This window comes from Procambarus clarkii, chromosome 81, assembly GCF_040958095.1.
Source record: "Procambarus clarkii isolate CNS0578487 chromosome 81, FALCON_Pclarkii_2.0, whole genome shotgun sequence".
Taxonomy (NCBI): Eukaryota; Metazoa; Arthropoda; class Malacostraca; order Decapoda; family Cambaridae; genus Procambarus; species Procambarus clarkii.
Window position 1 is genome coordinate 20,558,549 of NC_091230.1, and position 22,965 is coordinate 20,581,513.

Here is a 22,965-nt window from a genome sequence, read left to right on the forward strand (position 1 = left end):
GTGTGTGTGTGTGTGTACTCACCTAGTTGTGTTTGCGGGGGTTGAGCTCTGGCTCTTTGGTCCCGCCTCTCAACCGTCAATCAACAGGTGTACAGATTCCTGAGCCTATCGGGCTCTATCATATCTACACTTAGTGTAGATATGGGACAATAATGTAGATATGAGATATATGTGTGTGTGTGTGTGTGTGTGTGTGTGTGTGTGTGTGTGTGTGTGTGTGTGTGTACCCAAGTTTCTCGTTGTATATAAGCCGGGTATAAACACTATATATATATCCCGTCCTCTCTGAAGTTCTGTGTATTCTTTTACTGCCAGAGTTCCTGCACGGAGGCTAATGGCCGATAACTTCCATGTAACTTCTCTCTATAATTGACATTATCTTTAACCCACTTTCTTGAAGATCTGATTTTTAATAATAATATTCAGCGAGTGTCGAAAGAATACAGTCCGACTGTAATGTCGGACTGACCATTTACGTTGTCGCAAACTCGACTGCTCACACAACATGGCGTGTCGGAGCTGTTTTATGGTGTCGACTACCGCCGAGGGTCCGTCGGTCGACTACCCCCTCAGGGACCGCCGGTCGACTACCCCTCAGGCACCGTCGGTCGACTACCCCTCAGGTACCGCCGGTCGACTACCCTCAGGTACCGCCGGTCGACTACCCCTCAGGCACCGTCGGTCGACTACCCCTCAGGTACCGCCGGTCGACTACCCTCAGGTACCGCCGGTCGAGTACCCCTCAGGAACCGCCGGTCGACTACCCCTCAGGAACCGCCGGTCGAGTACCCCTTTAGGCACCGTCGGTCCTCTCAAGTTTTCATGTTACTCACCTCCTGCAATGCAGTATTATTTTCTTAATGAAAACTTCTGCAAACTCCCCCCCTAAAGTTTTTATAAATGTTTACAGTACACACACCCTCGCCAACAGGCCAACTTGGGACACTTGGCAAGGATTCGAGGTAATATTTCACAAACCTCAAGGAACTTAATAAGGAATTTCTTGTTTGCTGTTTAAGTGTGATGAGTGTGAAGTAGGAGAGGTGGAGAGCCTCGACCTTATTGCCAGGAAAGGAACATGAAGATTTGTAATGGCATGCAGAGACCTAGAGGGTTACGGGCTCACCATAGCCCGTGCTACATGGATACTTCGTTCTGAGTAGCTAAATCTAAAACAACAACCTAGAGGGCGAGAAGTGATCAGTCATAGACCTGCGGAGAATGTTCTCTAATGGTTCTCTATTCTCTATTTCTATTCTCTATTCGGGCCATGCTGAACCAATAGATAATAACGCATTAAAGACAATGTGTGTTTTTAGTGAATTTGCGGATAAGACAATTCGCGTAAGAGAAAGGATAGGTATAAGGAGTGAATGTATAAAGAAATGTGGTATGAATGTGAATAAAACTCGAAAAACAATAATGAACAATACTGAGTGAAAGCGGTTTGCCTGAATACAGCGGCTGAAATATTAATAGATGATTTGCTCATATTATTATTGATGTGGGACCCGCGAGGGCAGTGGTGCGGCGTGTGCCTCGGTGTTTACCCTTAAAGAGTAATACACAAGGCCTTACTGCACACACAGCCCCGCTCCTGTGCCAGGCAAGTCCACTACGGGCTCACCATAGCCCGTGCTACTTGGAACTTGTTCCGAGTACCTGAATCTATAACAACAACAACAGCCTTGCGGCTAGTATTACGGGCTTTTCATGCCCGTGCCACCTCCTGCTTGGCTTAATCTTAATCAGTCAATCCTTGCGGCCTCGCGTTACCTGTCAATGCCTCCTTCCCTTCACATGTTTGTTGTTGTTAAAGATTCACTACCTGGAACAGAGTTCCAAGTAGCACGGGCTATGGTGAGCCCGTAAAGGACCCTTCACATAAAAACGGGAAACGGGGTAATGTTTACAGTACTCCGAGGAGCCCAAATTCAATTCCCATTACACACTGAAATCACAATAGCGTGATGTATCAAATGAACAAATTTGTTCATTAGATTCATTTGATACATCAGGCTATTGTGATTTCTGTGTGTAATGAAGTAAGGGCGAAGAGGTAGAACGGCCTATTGACATAGCTTGAGTGCAGGGGGGAGTTGTGTAAAACCCTGGTTTGTGTCTCGGAGAGGCTGCAGGATCCAAGTAAGTTAGGTACAACTTTTGGCTTCAACTCTATTTGACCATGTCGTAGCTCAGTCGATTAAGGCAGCGTCTGGGATGATCTCAGACGTAGGTTCGAATTCTCGTCACTGCCCTTGTGGATTTGTTCGATTCCTATTGATAAGTTACCTTCATTTCTTATGTGTTTTTTTTTTCACACGGGAGACATTTCCCGTCACGCAGGGTGCAGTCGCACCTCCGCAGATCTCCAGTATCAGCTCTTGATACTGGTAATGGCTCCAAAGGGCCACCACTTACGGGCTATTCATGCCCGTGCCACCTTTTGGGTGGCTTAATCTTCATCAAATCATCTTATGTGTTTAACAATCCCCGCGGCCTGCCGTAAACACCAGACTGTGGGACACACATCCCTGAATGATTGATAAAGATTAGCCACTCAAGAGGCGGCACGGGCATGAATAGCCCGTAAACACATCCCTGCAAATGAGGGTCATATATACCTTCTTGCCTGACTCTCTCTGCGGCGATATTTATATAGCAAAGAATCACTTACAAATTTGCACTCGTGACGGAATTCAAAAGACGTGAGCTAAGATACAGTTAGGAGCAACGACATCACCTTTCACCAAAGTCGACAAGTCTATCAACAATAATAATAAAACAGAGACAGATAAATAACCAACAAAGTCAAAGCCTCAGAAAACTCCATAAATTTTTGATGTGTCGGGGAGGGGTTAGTGGGTCGATTGTTGCAGGGGGGAGGGGGTAAGGGGGGAAAGGGGTGACCTACATCCCTATCCTCCCTCCCCCCCCACCACCACTTCCTTGACGCGTTGTAACAGAAATCAGTAAGTGCCCCCTTAAACTATGAACGTTTTCTATCCCGAGTTTTTATTATTATTATTATTATTTTCTACCACAGACGTGGCCAGACATTTACAATGCTAACCACCATATATACATTTTCTTCTGTCCTCCATGGACAGGGTGAGAGATTTGTCAAGCATACAGTTCAGAGATTTATTGAACAACCACAGAAGGTGATCGTAGTGCTTTTAAAATGTTAGGCTCAGCTACATACGTAAATACATAGATACATAGATTTATGAATGCATTAATGTGAATTTACAATGGTGAAATGTATTTCTGATCAGCTTTATATTTTATACTCTATCCCGAGTGTATGACCAAGTAAGTAATAGCACCTCCAAAGGATACCTGATCAACCAGGCTGTGACTCATACGTCAGGCTGCGAGCAGCCGCGTCCAACAGACTGGTTGATCAGTCCAGCAACCAGGAGACCGGGCCGCGGGGACGCTAAGCCCCGGAAGCACCTCAAGGTAACCTCAAGGTAAGGTAACCACGCTCCATAAGTTCTTTACTGAACTAAGCTACAAGTCTCTTCATAGATCCATTAGGATATTAAGGATACTCTAAGGATTAGAGTATCCTTAATGATGATTTTATGTCCATTGATAAGGATGTTGCAGACCAAATGTACTAATACATTTAAACTGTTTTGTAACGATAAACCTTTGTATACTTACAGAATGATTAAAGCAATATACCCTGAGACCGTTATCTTGAGGTTATCTTGAGAGATTTCGGGGCTTAGCGTCCCCGCGGCCCGGTCCTCGACCAGGCCTCCTTTTAGTTACACATCCCCAGGAAGCAGCCAATAGCAGCTGTCTAACTCCCAGGTACCTATTTACTGCTAGGTGATCAGGGTGACAGAAACTCAGCCCATCTGTTTCCGCCTCCACCGGGGATAGGTCCCGCAACCTCAGGACTACGAATCCCGAGCGCTGTCCACTCAGTCGTCAGGCCCCCGCAACAATAATATCCCCACAACATAAGTAAGTCACTATACACAACACCACAGCCTAAATTTCCGCCTCACTCACACTTCACAAAACACTCCACCACAGTGCCCTTGAACTAGCAGGCTCCGGTCGCGCGTCGTTAAGACGTAGCAAGACGTGCGTCGAGGAGTCTAGTGCGTACTTGAGCAGCGTATATACAGGGGGGACACGCACCCCAAGGCTGCCTACCTGACGCTCATGTCTCTACTGGCGTGCTGGTCGACCATGTGGCCCGTCTTGCTGGGGAGGCAGGTGGGGGAGCCAGCGCCCCCTCCCTCACTTTACTGCTGGTGGAGTCTAGAGGTTTGGTGGAGGGAGGGAGGGGGGTGTGTTGTGTGAGGGAGAGGGTTGGTGGGAAGGGTGAGAGAGAGAGGGGACACGCACACGCTGGTAGGGGGAAAGGGCTGAGAAAGGGGAACACAGGTTGGTGGTGGGGAAGTTTTGAGACAGTCGCTGGGGTTGGAGGGGAAGATCAAAGAGGAGAACATACGCTGATAGCGTGAAGTTTGGGGAAATTGGTTGTGAAAAGAGAGAGAGAGAGAGAGAGAAGATTAAGCCACCCAAAAGGTGGCTTGGGCATGAATAGCCCATAAGTGGTGGCCCTTTTGAGCCATTTCCAGTATCAATAGATGATACTGGAGATCTGTGGAGGTGCGACTGCACCCTGCGTGACGGGAGATGTCTCCCGTCGGTTGTGAAAAGCTGGAACCACGCAGTTAAGGGGGCGAGGGAGGGGGGGGGGGGTAGTGGTGAGGGGTAAGGAAGGTGACAGTGTCGCAGGGAGTGTGTGTCGACCCCGCTGGCCGACACCTCACCTGTTGCCAGACAACCTGGTCAACAAGAGGTAGCAGCGCTGAAGCCTCTAGTGTGAGAGGCCAAGGTCTTAATTACAGCGTACACACTATATAAACTATTCTTAAAAAGCTAAGAATTTGCGGAACCTTTCTCAGTATTTCTGACTTTTTGCTCAACACGTCTGAGTCAGTCGAGGGAGGCACTTACCTGGTATCCATACAAGGTACCTCTACTAGGTACCTCTACTAGGTACCTCTACCAGGTACCTCTACCAGGTACCTCTACCAGGTACCTCTACCAGGTACCTCTACCAGGTACCTCAACCAGGTACCTCTACCAGGTACCTCTACCAGGTACCTCTACCAGGTACCTCAACCAGGTACCTCTACCAGGTACCTCTACCAGGTACCTCTACCAGGTACCTCTACCAGGTACCGCCACAAGGAATACCCAATAAGTACCCTTAACCAGCTACAGGAAACCGGGTTTGCCTATTAAACGGCCCTCTTACATTGTACCCGCCCGGCCCGGTCTCTGACCAGCCTCCTGGTTGGTGGGCTGGTCAACCAGGCTGTTAGACGCAGCTGCTCGCAGTCTGACGTATGTGTCTCAGCTCTGTTAATCGGGTATCCTTTGGAGGTGTTTCATCCTATTCTTTTCCGAACCTCGTGAGAGGCGGGGTAGTTATGCCTCTTATGTTTAGAGAGAGAGGTTATCTTCTTGCCCATTTGTTCTTGAAATGATTTCGGGGTTTAGCATCCCCGCGGCCCGGTCCCCGACAAGGCCTCTTTTTTGTTACACATCCCCCAGGAAGCAGCCCGTAGCAGCTGTCTAACTCCCAGGTACCTATTCACTGCTAGGTGAACAGGTGCATCAGGGTGAAAGAAACTATGCCCATTTGTTCCCGCCTCCGCCAGGTATGGAACTCGGAACCTTTGGACTACGAATTTCGAGCGCTGTCCACTCAGCCGTCAGGCCCCTAGTGTTGAAAAGATTGTTGAAGTGTCTTGGGCATTTAACGATAGAATTGTCTGTTAGATTCCCTGTTGCACCTCTGCTTTTCAACGTGACTATTTTGCACTTCCTGCCATGTGTCCTTGTCTATGTCTGATATGAGGATGAGAAAAATTACTGGAGCAAGCACAGTACCCTGAGCGAATGAGCTTTTCAAGGTGGATGATCTCTATTTTGCTTTCTTAACTATTGCAGTCTGGGTTCTATTTGTCAGGATATTAAAGATTCATAAACAAATCCACAAGGGCCGTGACGAGGGTTCGAACCTACGTCCGGGAGCATCCCAGACGCTGCCTTAATCGACTGAGCTACGACATGGTATTAAAGATTCTTCTCTGTACTACATGCTCTTGCTGAACATCGACGACTTGTTATCATACATACGGATTCGAGAACAGCCATTGAAACCTTGCAACAAGAACACATATGGGATAATATCCATTTGATCACAAGTGTCATATCATTAATGCAAACACTCAAACGACAAGGTCGACGGGTACTTATCAACTGGGTTCTAAGTCATGTGGGAATAATAGGAAATGACATTGCAGACGAAGCTGCAAAACTTGCAACTAAGAGAAGAAATGTAGACATTTACATACCACAGAGTCTATCACAGATTAAGAAAGTAATTAGAAACAGAGCAATACAAAAGATGTACAGTGACCACAACACAGCAGTTGCAACATCAGGATCTGCGGGGTGGTACAAGAATTCAACCAACTACGAACCACTTAGTTTGATGAAAGGGAGCAGTAGAGCAACAGAAGTACACTTACATCGCATCAGGCTTGGATACCCATGTGCATGGGAAATAGGCTTACAGGTTCCGGAAGATGAGAGGAAATGTCAACACTGTGGAGAAATGCCCGACAGACCACTGGAACATTATCTAACACAGTGCACAGTTACACCCACAACAGACCACTGGAACATTATCTAACACAGTGCACAGTTACACCCACAACAGACCACTGGAACATTATCTAACACAGTGCACAGTTACACCCACAACAGACCACTGGAACATTATCTAACACAGTGCACAGTTACACCCACAACAGACCACTGGAACATTATCTAACACAGTGCACAGTTACACCCACAACAGACCACTGGAACATTATCTAACACAGTGCACAGTTACAAACCCATTAAGATTTCAACTTAAGATTCAACAGAGCAGAAGAAGTTGTTAAACACATGGGACAAAATCTTACTGAAGCGACCATACGAGTCATAAATACTCATACTCCGCCCAAGTAAAACAGAAACAAGCAACACTTAGTGGACCAGCCAGAGGCTTAGGGCCCGCCCAGTGGGCCAGCCAGAGGCTTAGGGCCCGCGCAGTGGGCCAGCCAGAGGCTTAGGGCCCGCGCAGTGGGCCAGCCAGAGGCTTAGGGCCCGCCCAGTGGGCCAGCCAGAGGCTTAGGGCCCGCGCAGTGGGCCAGCCAGAGGCTTAGGGCCCGCGCAGTGGGCCAGCCAGAGGCTTAGGGCCCGCCCAGTGGGCCAGCCAGAGGCTTAGGGCCCGCCCAGTGGGCCAGCCAGAGGCTTAGGGGCCGCCCAGTGGGCCAGCCAGAGGCTTAGGACCCGCCCAGTGGGCCAGCCAGAGGCTTAGGGCCCGCCCAGTGGGCCAGCCAGAGGCTTAGGACCCGCCCAGTGGGCCAGCCAGAGGCTTAGGACCCGCCCAGTGGGCCAGCCAGAGGCTTAGGGCCCGCCCAGTGGGCCAGCCAGAGGCTTAGGGGCCGCCCAGTGGGCCAGCCAGAGGCTTAGGGGCCGCCCAGTGGGCCAGCCAGAGGCTTAGGACCCGCCCAGTGGGCCAGCCAGAGGCTTAGGGCCCGCCCAGTGGGCCAGCCAGAGGCTTAGGGCCCGCCCAGTGGGCCAGCCAGAGGCTTAGGGCCCGCCCAGTGGGCCAGCCAGAGGCTTAGGGCCCGCCCAGTGGGCCAGCCAGAGGCTTAGGACCCGCCCAGTGGGCCAGCCAGAGGCTTAGGGCCCGCCCAGTGGGCCAGCCAGAGGCTTAGGGCCCGCGCAGGAATATCCCTAAAAAAGAAAAAGAAAAAAGAAAAAAGAGAATCTCTACTTTGCTAGTAATCACTTTTGAGCGTATTTTGTGTACACCAACACCATCTTGAGGTTATCTTGAGATGATATCGGGGCTTTTTTAGTGTCCCCGCGGCCCGGTCCTCGACCAGGCCTCCACCCCCAGGAAGCAGCCCGTGACATCTGACTAACACCCAGGTACCTATTTTACTGCTAGGTATCAGGGGGCATAGGGTGAAAGAAACTCTGCCCATTGTTTCTCGCCGGCGCCTGGGATGGAACCCAGGACCACAGGATCACAAGTCCAGCGTGCTGTCCGCTCACCCGACCGGCTATGGTAACATTTGTTGACAACTTTCGTGAAATCGCGAGTTACTCGTCTTGCAAGGCAGCTGTGGGGCCATGCTATAGTGATTTAGCAACTGTGACAGGTCAGCGGGGATGTTGAGGACAGTGGAGAGGTACAGAACATGGAGAAGAGTGGGATATGATAGTAGTGCGTGTGTGTGTGTGTGTGTGTGTGTGTGTGTGTGTGTGTGTGTGTGTGTGTGTGTGTGTGTGTGTGTGTGTGTGTGTGTGTGTGTGTTTACTAGTTGTGTTTTTGTGGGGGTTGAGCTTTGCTCTTTCGGCCCGCCTCTCAACTGTCAATCAACTGTTTACTAACTACTTTTTTTTTTCTCTCTCTCCACACCACACACACACACACACCCCAGGAAGCAGCCCGTGACAGCTGACTAACTCCCAGGTACCTATTTACTGCTAGGTAACAGGGGCATTTAGGGTGAAAGAAACTTTGCCCATTTGTTTCTGCCTCGTGCGGGAATCGAACCCGCGCCACAGAATTACGAGTCCTGCGCGCTATCCACCAGGCTACGAAGCCCCGATGTGTGTGTGTGTGTGTACTCACCTAGTTGTGCTTGCGGGAGGTTGAGCTTTGGCTCTTTGCTCCCGCCTCTCAACTGTCAATCAACTGGTGTACATATTCCTGAGCCTACTGGGCTCTATCAAATCTACATTTGAAACTGTGTATGGAGTCAGCCTCCACCACATCACTGCTTAATGTATTCCATCTGTTTTCAGTGTCAGGTTACTGTGACACTGAAAACATTATTTCTAATGTCTCTGTCGCTCATTTGGGTACTAAGTTTCCACCTGTGTCCCCTTGTTCGTGTTCCACCCGTGCTGAAGAGTTTGTCTGTCCACCCTGTCAATTTTGTAGGTAGTTATCATGTCTCCCCTTTCTCTTCTGTCTTCCAGGGACGTGAGTTTTAGCTCACGTAGCTTTTCCTCGTAGCTCATACCTCTCAGTTCTGTGACTAGTCTGGTGGCATACCTCTGAATCTTCTCTAACTTTGTCTTGTGTTTAATTAGGTATGGACTCTTAGGATGGAGCTGCATGCTCCAGGATTGGTCTGTCATAAGTGGTATAAAAGGGCCTGAACGATTCCTTACACAAGTTTCTAAAGGCAGTTCTTATGTTGGCCAGTTTACCATATGCCGCTGATGATATCCTTTTGATGTGGGCCTCTGGGGACAGGTTCGGTGTGATATCAACCCCCAGATCTTTCTCTCTATTTGACTCTTGCAGGATTTTACCTCCCAGATGGTACCTTGTGCTCAGCCTCCTGCTCCCTTCGCCTAATTTCATTACTTTACACTTTCCTGACTTAAACTTTAGTATGTGTGTGTGTGTATTCACCTAGTTGTTCTTACAGGGGTTGAGCTCTGCTCTTTCGGTCCGCCTCTCAACTGTCAATCAACTGTTACTAACTACTACTATTTTTTTTCCTACACCACACACACACACACACACACACACACACACACACACACACACACACACACACACACACACACACACACACACCAGGAAGCAGCCCGTGACAGCTGTCCAACTCCCAGATACCTATTTACTGCTAGGTAACAGAGCATTGGGTGAAAGAAACTCTGCCCATAGTTTCTCGCCAGTAGAGTTTCTTTCACCCTATGCCCATGTTACCTAGCAGTAAATAGGTACTCGGGAGTTAGACAGCTGTCACGGGCTGCTTCCTGGCAGCCCGTGTGTGTGTGTGTGTGTGTGTGTGTGTGTGTGTGTGTGTGTGTGTGTGTGTGTGTGTGTGTTCATACAAACTGATTCTTTAGCCGAATTTCTTTTCCGATTTTTCACTACCGGAAAGTCCTGTTGTAGTTTCCTTGGTGGTTAATGAAGACATCGGGTGTGGAAGTTTTGTGAACAATACATCTAGCTTTACTTCTCATCTTTTATTTATGCATTACCAGTGATATAAATACAGCAGGAACTTGTGAAAACAGCATTTGTGATAAATGGATTTAAATAATTCAATTTTATACCAAAGAACACAATTTTGTTCTGTACTTACCCTATCATAGGAACAGCAGAACATAAGAATTACTAAGCGGGTCCAGTTTAAATCCATCCCCTCTCACTCATGTACCTATCCAGTCTATTATTCAAACCTGTTAAACTGTACACACAGAAATCATAAATCAAATGAACAAATCCACAAGGGCCGTGATGAGGGTTCGAACCTACGTCCAGGATGATCCCAGACGCGCCTAAGTCGTGGCGCAATCGACTAAGGCAGCGTCTGAGACCATCCTGGACGTAAGTTGGACAACATCCTCCCTGGAGCACCCGCGGACCTGTAGCTTCCTTATCTCTTGAGGTTATCTTGAGGTTATCTTGAGATGATTTCGGGGCTTTAGTGTCCCCGCGACCCGGTCCTCGACCAGGCCTCCACCCCCAGGAAGCAGCCCGTGACAGCTGACTAACACCCAGGTACCTATTTTACTGCTAGGTAACAGGGGCATAGGGTGAAAGAAACTCTGCCCATTGTTTCTCGCCGGCGCCTGGGATTGAACCCAGGACCACAGGATCACAAGTCCAGCGTGCTATCCGCTGGGCCGACCGGCTCTCTAGTTCTTTGAATTTTGCTTCTAAGCTATATAATCCACTACGGGCTCACCATAGCCCGTGCTACTTGGAACTTTGTTCCAGGTAGCGAATCTTTAACAACAACAACATTCTAAGCTATAGTTATACCTGAATGTTGTTTTAAACTTCTGGTGTATTTGATCTTGCAGCTGTGGGTGGAGGTGGCTTCCACAACTTATTCCAGATCATTCCATTTGCTGAACTGCTCGTGGAGCGTGGGGGGTATTTCCTTCCTTCTCTCCCAGTCTTCGCGTTTCCAATTGTAAAAGAATATTCTTGTACACATTACAACCCTGGAAACACAAACCGTAACTCTCTATTTTCCGCTTGTTACAACTTGTAATAAAGTTGTTACATCTTGGCTTAACGTGTTTATGACGTATTAGAACGTTGTCACAACTTGCTATATTGGTTGTTATAACTGGTTAGGATGTGTTAAAACTTGTTCGAACGTTGTACCAACGTCGTAGTTTCGGTGTGTGTTTGGCGGGACGTTATCCATAGTGTTTTCTGGACCTTCTATCCTCCAGGTTTCTTAGTCTCTCTTTGAATTTTAGAACTCTTAGTTCACTTACAGCAAAATTCTGACCTTATTTAGTGCTTCTTTGTGTGCCTCACAAGATGCGGGTTCCATGCCGGTGCTGCGTATTTTAGTACTGGCTTGACGAAGGCTGTGTATATTGTATTCTTTCGTGGGTGTTTTGTTGATGTTGTAAGACTGTGATCCGAACACCATCCTCTGGGGGGTAGAAATAGCCTAAGCTACTCTATCCCTTTGAGATGTATTTTTTTCTTGTCTCAATAAACATACTTGAACTTGAACTTGAACTTGAACCATCCTCTCACTCAAGAGCCGCAATGATCTGGGGCCAGATTCACGAAGCAGTTACGCAAGTACTTGCGAACGTGTACATGTTTCCTCAATCTTTGATGGCTTTGTTTACATTAATTAAACAGTTTACAAGCATGAAAACTTGCCAATCAACTGTTGTTATTGTGATAAACAGCCTCCTGGTGCTTCGGAGCTCATTAACTGTTTAATAATTGTAAACAAAGCCGCCAAAGATTGAGAAAAGATGGACACGTTCGTAAGTGCTTGCGTAACTGCTTGGTGAATCTGGTTCCTGGTGATTATTGCGAGTTTTGACATTTGATCACTCCTTTTCGTTATTAATGGTGCCATAATGTCTAAATGAGCATTATTAAGGCTTGATTTCTACAAAACAGGCTCTTTAATACTATAATTTTTTATGTTAGTATAACAACATATTTCGAAAAGCAAAGAAATACAAATGCTGAATAAAGGTTCTTCACCCAGCGGGGGGGGGGGGGGAGACGTCCACACCCGCCGGACTGAGAAGACGTCGCTGGTACCAACAGAAGACGTCGCTGGTACCAACAGAAGACGTCGCTGGTACCAACAGAAGACGTCGCTGGTACCAACAGAAGACGCCGCCGGGGTACCAACAGAAGACACCGCCGGGGTACCAACAGAAGACGCCGCCGGGGTACCAACAGAAGACACCGCCGGGGTACCAACAGAAGACGCCGCCGGGGTACCAACAGAAGACGCCGCCGGGGTACCAACAGAAGACGCCGCCGGGGTACCAACAGAAGACACCGCCGGGGTACCAACAGAAGACGCCGCCGGGGTACCAACAGAAGACGCCGCCGGGATACCAACAGAAGACACCGCCGGGGTACCAACAGAAGACGCCGCCGGGGTACCAACAGAAGACGCCGCCGGGATACCAACAGAAGACGCCGCCGGGATACCAACAGAAGACGCCGCCGGGGTACCAACAGAAGACGCCGCCGGGGTACCAACAGAAGACACCGCCGGGGTACCAACAGAAGACGCCGCCGGGGTACCAACAGAAGACGCCGCCGGGATACCAACAGAAGACACCGCCGGGGTACCAACAGAAGACGCCGCCGGGGTACCAACAGAAGACGCCGCCGGGATACCAACAGAAGACGCCGCCGGGGTACCAACAGAAGACGCCGCCGGGATACCAACAGAAGACGCCGCCGGGATACCAACAATATCACACATGTCTCCGGAGGAGTAACTGTTTACCAGTCTTCCTCTAGCTTGGTCTCATCCTCCACCTTCTCTATCTTCTCGTTCGCATCTTCCTCCTCCTCCACCTCCTCGTTCACCGGATTATCTTCCGTCTCGATCACCGCTTCGTCCTCGTCGGCTTTCTTCGCCTCCTCGTCCTGCAGGTCCACCGAGAAGTAGCTCTCGAGGATGGCCTTACTTGTAGTAACAATCTTATTGTTCTCGTGTTGGAGGTTTCGTTGTAGGAGGGTGATGCCACCCTGCTCCTCCAACGTGCTTCTTAAGGTCTCGGAGTCGCTCGACTTCTGCAGTACGAGAGGGGGAGAGAGAGAACAGTAGATATAATTATTTAACAGCACAGGTCAGCACAGATCATTCTGCGTAAAACATGAACTAAGATCACAACCTCAGCTACTCAGCCTTTCCTTACTCTCAGCGTTCAAACTGCAGTGATCTAATGAGAAACGTCGCAATTTTAACGTTTCCTGGGATTCGTTGTAACGGCAATGGCCGTGTTACTTTAGGTGGGGTTGACTAGGCTTCGAATGCTTCTGGTTAGGTTAAAAAAAATCATTAATCGATCGACTTGTAAATCGTAAGAACGGCCTAGAGTCACCATCACTTCACCATGAACTATCTTCTGGATCATCTATCGCGCCAGTGGCGACCAGAAACTCACGAACCTAGACCCTTGCTTATCGAGGCTGATATAGACTTAGCGACAAGAAACGTCAACATTGCGATGCTTTTAATCTCTTAAAGCACCGGAATTCTGACGCTGTGGTAGTGGAAACATCGAACTCACCCGAAGGAGGTTGAGGAGGGCCTCGACGCCCAGCGTGGCGAGGGCCGGCTCACTGTCGCCCATAAGTGCCAGCAAGGGCGGCACCGTGGCACCTGGTGCCAGCACCTTCAGCTGCTCCTGGGTGCCAATATCCGTCAAGTTGAAGAGCCCCCACGACGCCTCCTTCCGTACGCGTCCGTCTTCCTGCTCAATATAAATTCATATTCGTTATTCATAAATATTCATATATATAGACATTTATATAAATTCTACATCTATAGTTGGGTTTACATAAGTTTGCCGTAAGTGGTGTATTTGTTGTTATTCAGTAACTTGTGTTTGTTGTATTTGTTTACCTCCTATAACACGGTCCGCCAGTTGCTTTACAACCAGGTAACATGTTTTTGTTGGGTGGACAGAGATGTGACAGCGTGGGAACGGTGCCCACTCGTCTCTCCCTACCCAGGCGTCGAACCCGGGGCTCCCTCCTTTACGAGGCGAGGGTGCTACCCGTTTACGTTGTCGTAGCATTAATATATGTAACAATAGTTAATAGTAGTAGTAGTAGCAGGAGTAAGTAGTAGTACTAATAACAAACAGTGGTAATGACTTCTTACCACCCTAACCATCACCACTAACCACCCTAACCATCACCACCCTAACCATCACCACCCTAACCATCACCACCCTAACCATCACCACTAACCACCCTAACCATCACCACCCTAACCATCACCACCCTAACCATCACCACCCCTAACCATCACCACCCTAACCATCACCACCCTAACCATCACCACTAACCACCCTAACCATCACCACCCTAACCATCACCACCCTAACCATCACCACTAACCACCCTAACCATCACCACCCTAACCATCACCACTAACCACCCCTAACCATCACCACCCTAACCATCACCACCCTAACCATCACCACTAACCACCCTAACCATCACCACCCCTAACCATCACCACCCTAACCATCACCACCCTAACCATCACCACCCAAACCATCACCACCCTAACCATCACCACCCTAACCATCACCACCCTAACCATCACCACCCTAACCATCACCACCCTAACCATCACCACCCTAACCATCACCACCCTAACCATCACCACTAACCACCCTAACCATCACCACCCTAACCATCACCACCCAAACCATCACCACCCTAACCATCACCACCCTAACCATCACCACCCAAACCATCACCACCCTAACCATCACCACCCAAACCATCACCACCCTAACCATCACCACCCAAACCATCACCACCCTAACCATCACCCCCCTAACCATCACCACCCTAACCATCACCACCCTAACCATCACCACCCTAACCATCACCACCCTAACCATCACCACCCTAACCATCACCACCCTAACCATCACCACCCTAACCATCACTCACACTATGTACGGCCAGCAGGAGCTCTGGCACCAGGCCGGCATCAATGACCTGCTGGAGCTGGCCAGGAGTGCCAGCCAGGATGTTGGATATGGCCCACAGTGCCTCCTTCTTGGCCCTGGTGCTGCTCGAGTTGGCCAACACTTGAGAATACAAAGGTAGCGCCCCGGCCTCCAGCACCGCCTCCGTCTGCAGATCACGGCTTGGATTAACAGCAGAAAGGGGAAGGGAACTATTCTATATAGCACTTGGAAGGGGTCAGGATAAGGATTTGGGACGGGACGGAGGGGGAAGGAATGGTACCCAACCACTTGGACGGTCGGGGATTGAACGCCGACCTGCATGAAGCGAGACCGTCGCTCTACCGTCCAGAGCAAGTGGTTGACCCTTAGATTAAGGGTCATGCTGCTGGATTAAGGTCTATGGGAACGATCGTAACGGAAATAGGGGCCAGTACAAGGGGGCCCCACATCTTGGAGGTTATTACACAAGGGGGCCCACGTATAAGAAATTAACTCAAAATATAGTATCACCATACTTAAACCACGGCCGTGTCGCTGCCTGAGGGTCCGTGCCAGTACCTGAGTGTCAGTGCCAGTACCTGAGTGTCAGTACCTGAGTGTCAGTACCTGAGTGCCAGTACCTGACAGTCAGTACCTGAGTGTCAGTACCTGAGTGTCAGTACCTGAGTGCCAGTACCTGAGTATCAGTGCCAGTAATGATGTTGCCAACAGCCCTGAGAGCCGTGAGGAGCAGGGCTTCGTCTTGTGAGGCGAGGAGAGCCACCAGCTGCGCCACCAGGCCCGCCTCCACCACCAGCTGGATGTACTCCGTGCCCATGTCCGTGAAGAGGCTCGCTGTGTGCAGGGCGTCAGCTACGGGCCCCCGCCAATGTTGCGTCATGCACCACGAAGAGAGAAAGATCCAGGTTTACTATTACTTCCACACTAACTCTGCTGCTATACGAACTACAGACATTTATAGTGAAAGAGAGATCAATTCAGAGAGATCAGATCAGAGGAGAGAAAGAGGGATCAATTCAGAGAGATCAGATCAGAGGAGAGAAAGAGGGATCAATTCAGAGAGATCAGATCAGAGAAGGAGAGAAAGAGGGATCAATTCAGAGAGATCAGATCAGAGAAGGAGAGAAAGAGGGATCAATTCAGAGAGATCAGATCAGAGAAGGAGAGAAAGAGGGATCAATTCAGAGAGATCAGATCAGAGAAGGAGAGAGAGATCAATTCAGAGAGATCAGATCAGAGAAGGAGAGAAAGAGAGATCAATTCAGAGAGATCAGATCAGAGAAGGAGAGAAAGAGAGATCAGAGAGAAAGAGAGAGAGTTAGGAAATAAGTAGAGATAACAAAAGACTTTTTGTGATGGTAAAAAACATACAAGCTGATTAATCACATCAGTATAGGTAAGTTGAACCTATACCTCTTTTGAGCCTCTTTCCTCCATGCTCCGCTGTCTATTACATACTATAAAGAGGTTGTAAATGGATATAATTAACACGCCATCTTGTTGTTTTTGAAGCTGCTTGTTAAATTTACTTGGACACTCTCTTATCGAAACCCGTTCATCTTGCGAGCCTATACGACGTGGAGGTTTTCCTGGCATCCCATGGACCCGTCTGTGTCTCCACCTGTGTCTGTGTAAACTGTGTAGTTTACTTCTAATATTTCTTATTTTGAACATTGCCTCACTGTCATTAGTCTTCAGTACCTTATTTGTTATCATAGCTCCTTCGTTGAGTGTTTCCTCAAACACTGAGAGGCTGAGTTCTCTCAACCGGTTGTACATTGTTCAACTAGCAAACGGTCTTCCCAAAATTCTCTTTCTCTGATTGACCCTCAGATTGACCCCAAATGACCCTCATATTGACCCCAAATGACCCTCAGATTGACCCCAAATGACCCTGAGATTGACCCCAAATGACCCTGAGATTGACCCCAAATGACCCTCAGATTGACCCCAAATGACCCTCAGATTGACCCCAAATGACTCTCAGATTGACCCTCAGATTGACCCCAAATGACCCTCAGATTGACCCCAAATGACCCTCAGATTGACCCCAAATGACCCTCAGATTGACCCCAAATGACCCTCAGATTGACCCCAAATGACCCTGAGATTGACCCCAAATGACCCTGAGATTGACCCCAAATGACCCTCTCGCCACTCACCTTGGACGTGCGGGTCACTGTGGTCCAGCAGGTGGTCTTTCAACGCCTGCAGAATGAGCTCCTTCTCCTCCGTCAGCATCTCCAGAGGCTTACGGCGGAACAGGTTAGAGAGAGCCCACGCAATGTTGCGTATGAAGGTGACCTGGAAAGTGCAACAAGAGATATAGTAGAGCTGGCTGGAGACACTGGAAGACATCTCTTCAGGTTAAGGTGCTGGAAAGTGCAACAAGAGATATAGTAGAGCTGGCTGGAGACACTGGAAGACATCTCTTCAGGTTAAGGTGCTCGGGAAGGAGACGATATTATGCTGTGAATGATACTGGGAGGAAGGGAAGGGAACTATCAGTGAGAAAGCGCCAAGTCGTGACGACTATATAGCACTTGGAACGGGTCAGGATAAGGATTTGGAGTGGGACGGGGGAAAGGAATGGTACTGGGAGGAGAAATTCTGGTAAAGGACGTACGTAGGTTGAGGGCCCATCTACCGTAATAGACTGGTTGAGGGCCCGGTATAGCCTGGTTGAAAGCCTACCTACCGGAATAGACTGGTTGAGGGCCCGGAATAGACTGGTTGAGGGCCTGGTATAGCCTGGTTGGAAGCCCACCTACCGGAATAGACTGGTTGAGGGCCCGGAATAGACTGGTTGAGGGCCCGGTTTAGCCTGGTTGAAAGCCCACCTACCGGAATAGACTGGTTGAGGGCCCGGAATAGACTGGTTGAGGGCCCGGAATAGACTGGTTGAGGGCCCGGTATAGCCTGGTTGAAAGCCTACCTACCGGAACAGACTGGTTGAGGGCCCGGTATAGCCTGGTTGAAAGCCCACCTACCGGTATAGACTGGTTGAGGTGTGCCAGGAGAAGCTTGACGATGCCTTCCGCCACCATTTGGTTCCTGTGGTCAGGATTGTCGGCGGCGATGTTGCTGAGGGCCCACGTCACCTGCTCGGCCACCCCGATGTTGGTGGTGCCCAGCAGCTGCACCAGCGGCTGCACGAAGCCCCGATCTGTGGACCAGGGGACACACCAGCCGCGTCAGAGGTAGTGAAGTGGAGAGAGCGTGATCCCGGAAGAAAGGAGGTGTTAGTCTACACATCTCAATCACAAAATTAACGTTATTTATATGTAATACTAGATAATAAAGGCGTAATTGCATCAACCTTTGGTGTAGTTTATTGGTAACTACCTGCCATACACACACCGAAACTACGACGTTGGTACAACGTTCGAACAAGTTTTAACACCTCCTAACCAGTTATAACAACCAATATAGCAAGTTGTAACAACGTTCTAATACGTCATAAACACGTTAATCCAAGATGTAACAACTTTATTACAAGTTGTAACAAGCGGAAAATAGAGAGAGTTTCGGTTTGTGTTTCCAGGGTACAATGTGAAGAGTGTCCACTATAGCAATAATAACCACACTCACCAACAAGGGCTTGTGTGTGGTTCGAGGTACCAGCAGCGATGTTGGTGAGGACCCAAGCTGTTTCAAACATCAGCGTGGCGCTGTGGAGAGAAGGAGGAGGAGGGTCAGTGGTGGCACTGTGGAGACAAGCGCCAGGGTAGTGCCCTATGGCACTATAGGGACGAGAACAATCACGTGTGGGACTACAGGAATCTTTACCACGGTACAACAGGCATAGATACAGTAACAGGAGGCACTACGGGCATCAGGGCACTCCTGCAAACCAAGTTACTAATACCGTGACCTCCAGAGCCAGGGTAGTGCCCTATGGCACTATAGGCACGAGAACAATCACGTCTGGGACTACAGGAATCTTTACCGCGGTACAACAGGCATAGATACAGTAACAGGAGGCACTACGGGCATCAGGGCACTCCTAGAAACCCAACGTGGAACAGGCCGAGTGCCGGCCCAAGTTACTAATACCGTGACCACCAGAGCGAGAGGCATCGCTGGAACCACTTACTGCTCCTCCTTCAGGTTGGCGAGGGCGGGGGTGAGGATGTCTGCCGCCAGGAACTCGTCCACCTTGGGGTTGAGGGACTGAGACAGGATCTTTCTGGCCCTGACGGTGGCTTCCAGCTTGGTGTTGATGTCCTCGCTGGCCATGTCTGAGACTATCTTCTCGGCGTCGACTTCCCCCTCTACAGCCTGACGAAGGAAGTTAAAAGGAGAAAAACATGTAACCATCTGGTTGTATGGGGTTGATTTTACAATTTTGACAATAACCTCTTTATATAATTTTTGTTATGAAATGTAGTTTATATCATTTTTGTTTTAAATATATCTGTTCTTTATTTGGGACTCATCTACTTCTGAGACACGTAGAACGTGTCTACATTGACTTCATCTACCTCATACTCGCGGAAGGTTTATAAATTTGGCTACATCAAGACTCGTGAAGCTTTTTTCCTAAATATCATCTACCTGAGATTAGTGGAACTTATCTTCCTTGGCTTCATCTACCTCATAAGACTCGTGGAACCTGTCTACCTTGACTTCGTGTAACTTTGACTTCCTTACCTGGTTGTCGTGTTCATAGGCTGATGAGGATTCATCACCAGTCTGGTGAAGAGAAATAATATTAATATGTGACAAACATGTGATATTATTTTGTTAATTAAATTAACACATAAACCACATTGAAAACAAAAAATATTGGGGGTGGTAGAAGTTGAAAATACTGAACAGGGGATGTCTGCAAAATCGTCTCTGGATGTTTTCCAGAGACGAAGTCAGGAGCCAGTACATGAGGTGGGGGGGGGGGGGGGGACAAGTTTTTTTTTTTTTTTTTTTTTTTTTATTATTTTCTACCACAGACGTGGCCACACATTTACAATGCTAACCAGCATATATACATTTTCTTCTGTCCTCCATGGACAGGGTGTTAGTGGAGAAGGCAGGGCCCAAGAGCTACACATAGATGAACATAAGTGAGATGGGCTTACCGCTGCTCGCTTGTCAGGTCCGTGGTGGAGGCTTGAGGGCTGGGGGCAAGAGAAGATGTTCAGTGTTCAACATGTTCATTCATTTTATATATACAAATATCACTCTAAATTTAATTACATTACCAAGAGCAAAATTTGTTGTGCATTAAATTAGGAAAAAGTAACAGTGTAAAATGTGTGTGTGTGTGTACTCACCTAGTTGTGCTTGCGGGGGTTGAGCTCTGACTCTTTGGTCCCGCCTCTCAACCGTCAATCAACAGGTATACAGGTTCCTGAGCCTATTGGGCTCTATCATATCTACACTTGAAACTGTGTATGGAGTCAGCCTCCACCACATCACTGCCTAATGCATTCCATTTGTCAACCACTCTGACACTAAAAAAGTTCTTTCTAATATCTCTGTGGCTCATTTGGGCACTCAGTTTCCACCTGTGTCCCCTAGTGCGTGTGCTGCTTGTGTTAAATAGCCTGTCTTTATCAACCCTGTCGATTCCCTTGAGAATCTTGAATGTGGTGATCATGTCCCCCCTAACTCTTCTGTCTTCCAACGAAGTGAGGTTTAATTCCCGTAGTCTCTCCTCGTAGCTCATACCTCTCAGCTCGGGTACTAGTCTGGTGGCAAACCTTTGAACCGTTTCCAGTTTAGTGTGTGTGTGTGTGTGTGTGTGTGTGTGTGTGTGTGTGTGTGTGTGTGTGTGTGTGTGTGTGTGTGTGTATGTGTGTGTGTGTGTGTGTGTGTGTGTATGTGTGTGTGTGTGTGTATGTGTGTGTGTGTGTGTGTATGTGTGTGTGTATGTGTGTGTGTGTGTGTGTGTGTGTGTGTGTGTGTGTGTGTGTGTGTGTGTGTGTGTGTGTGTGTGTATGTGTGTGTGTGTGAACATACATTTGCTTGTGATGGTGAGTCCTCCGTGTGGGACGTCGCCGAAGGAGACTGAAAGCAAACACAATACACAGGTGAGAACACACACCAAGAACACATTCACATATACACATCTCAGTACTGTATATATATATATACACATATGATCACCAAATTAATAACGTTACCGTGTATAGCTTCACATACACAAGAGAGGCCCTTAGCGGCCAGTATATCATCAAGACATACTAGCAGTCTGCTGTAACATTTTTATCTCACATAACTGTTAATAGAAATAATATTTTAGCAACTCACACTTCTGCGTTTGGCTGAAGACGGCGGCTTCTGTGGACGAGAATATAATACATCTTTGTTTAATATATTTTACCAGTTTGATTTTGTGTTGGGCTTCAGCCCTGTCACCAAATACCTTACTCAAAAGCTCCCAAGTATACTTTTGTTATGAATAGAGTCCGGGTCTACAGCAAACTCTAGATGTGTATACACCAAGAAGCGGGGTACACATCGAAGTGTGTGTGTATATATATATATATATATATATATATATATATATATATATATATATATATATATATATATATATATATATATATATATATATATCCTTCGTGTTTGCCAGGATATACATTTTGGTCTAAATTTGAAATTGAAAGGTTAATTGTTTAAATATATATTTGATGATATTAAAATTTTGGAAAATATATCATAATTAATCATGTAGGGATTCGTTAGGATTTAAAATAAATTAAATTAAAGAATTGTACAATCAGGATTATTTCTTATAACACACAAGGTAAACTTAGAACCAAAATACTCATTATGTGACAGTGGAACTATCAAAAAGTCAGAAGAATTATAACCAATGCTTTAAACCCAACCAAGTTTTTTAATGTGTAGTTTTTATATTTTATAATAAGTAGTTTTATGTAATGTATTAAGATTAATATTATTTTAAAGTACTGTAATGTAAGTTTACTATGATTTAAACACAAATTCCAAGTTTAATTTCATCCATAAACAAATGCCAGAATCCGTTAGAGAATAACCTACGTAACAAAATACGTTAGAAAATACACGTTAGAAAATACACGTTAGAAAATACACGTTAGAAAATACACGTTAGAAAATACACGTTAGAAAATACACGTTAGAAAATACACGTTAGAAAATACACGTTAGAAAATACACGTTAGAAAATACACGTTAGAAAATAGACAACACGTTAGAAAATAACAACATACTGGAGTGAACGACATGGAAGAAAATGTAGAATAGAACCAATGAAGAGCAGAGGTGCCATAGGCACAATCAGAGAACACTGTATAAACATCAGAGGTCCAGTGAAGAGCAGAGGTGCCATAGGCACAATCAGAGAACACTGTATAAACATCAGAGGTCCGCGGTTGTTCAACGTCCTCCCAGCAAGCATAAGAAATATTGCCGGAACAACCGGGGACATTTTCAAGAGGAAACTAGATTTATTCCTCCAAGGAGTGCCGGACCAACCGGGCTGTGGTGGGTATGTGGGCCTGCGGGCCGCTCCAAGCAACAGCCTGGTGGACCAAACTCTCACAAGTCGAGCCTGGCCTCGGGCCGGGCTTGGGGAGTAGAAGAACTCCCAGAACCCCATCAACCAGGTAACCAGGTATCAACATGTATAGACACAGCATTTGGAGCATATCCTACCTCACGAGTCTCCAGAGGTGTCGTATCCTGGTTGGTCTCCTCGTTCGCCTCCTGGTTGACTCCCTGGAAAAGCCACAGACCGGCTCCCTGACTGGCTTCCTGGCTGGCCTCCTGGCTGGCCTCCTGGCTGGCCTCCTGGTTGGCCTCCTGGTTGGCGTCTTGACTGGCTTCCTGATTAACTGTTGGCTCACTGTTGGCTTCTTGGCTCATCCACAGGCCACCCTCTTGGCTGGCCTC

General features: G+C 47.8%; 2 protein-coding genes across 2 annotated transcripts; one reads left to right on the forward strand and one right to left on the reverse strand.

The window, feature by feature from the left end:
- Positions 1–12,084: 12,084 nt before the first annotated feature.
- Positions 12,085–12,864, forward strand: LOC123773098 (microtubule-actin cross-linking factor 1, isoforms 6/7-like). The gene has a single exon (XM_045766588.2). The coding sequence runs from the start codon at positions 12,085–12,087 to the stop codon at positions 12,862–12,864; it is 780 nt and encodes a 259-aa protein (XP_045622544.2).
- On the reverse strand, positions 12,671–22,939 carry LOC123773012 (importin subunit alpha-3). The gene is made up of 13 exons (XM_069315270.1): positions 22,729–22,939; positions 21,337–21,366; positions 21,046–21,093; positions 20,163–20,201; positions 19,738–19,779; positions 19,181–19,365; positions 18,676–18,755; positions 18,075–18,250; positions 17,247–17,388; positions 15,761–15,936; positions 15,065–15,250; positions 13,663–13,845; positions 12,671–13,162 (listed from the first exon to the last, which is right to left on the reverse strand). The coding sequence occupies exons 1-13, from the start codon at positions 22,936–22,938 to the stop codon at positions 12,869–12,871; spliced, it is 1,791 nt and encodes a 596-aa protein (XP_069171371.1). The 5' UTR covers position 22,939; the 3' UTR covers positions 12,671–12,868.
- Between the last annotated feature and the right edge of the window lie 26 nt (positions 22,940–22,965).

Excerpts from the sequence above, each read along its gene's own strand:
- LOC123773012 (XM_069315270.1), bottom strand. The coding sequence starts at position 22,938 with ATGAGCCAAGAAGCCAACAGTGAGCCAACAGTTAATCAGGAAGCCAGT. Across the intron at positions 19,780-20,162 it reads GACCTGACAAGCGAGCAGCG|ACTGGTGATGAATCCTCATC; the intron begins GTAAGCCCATCT and ends TCTCTTCACCAG. Across the intron at positions 18,251-18,675 it reads CCACACACAAGCCCTTGTTG|ATCGGGGCTTCGTGCAGCCG; the intron begins GTGAGTGTGGTT and ends CCTGGTCCACAG.
- LOC123773098 (XM_045766588.2), top strand. The coding sequence starts at position 12,085 with ATGCTGAATAAAGGTTCTTCACCCAGCGGGGGGGGGGGGGGAGACGTC.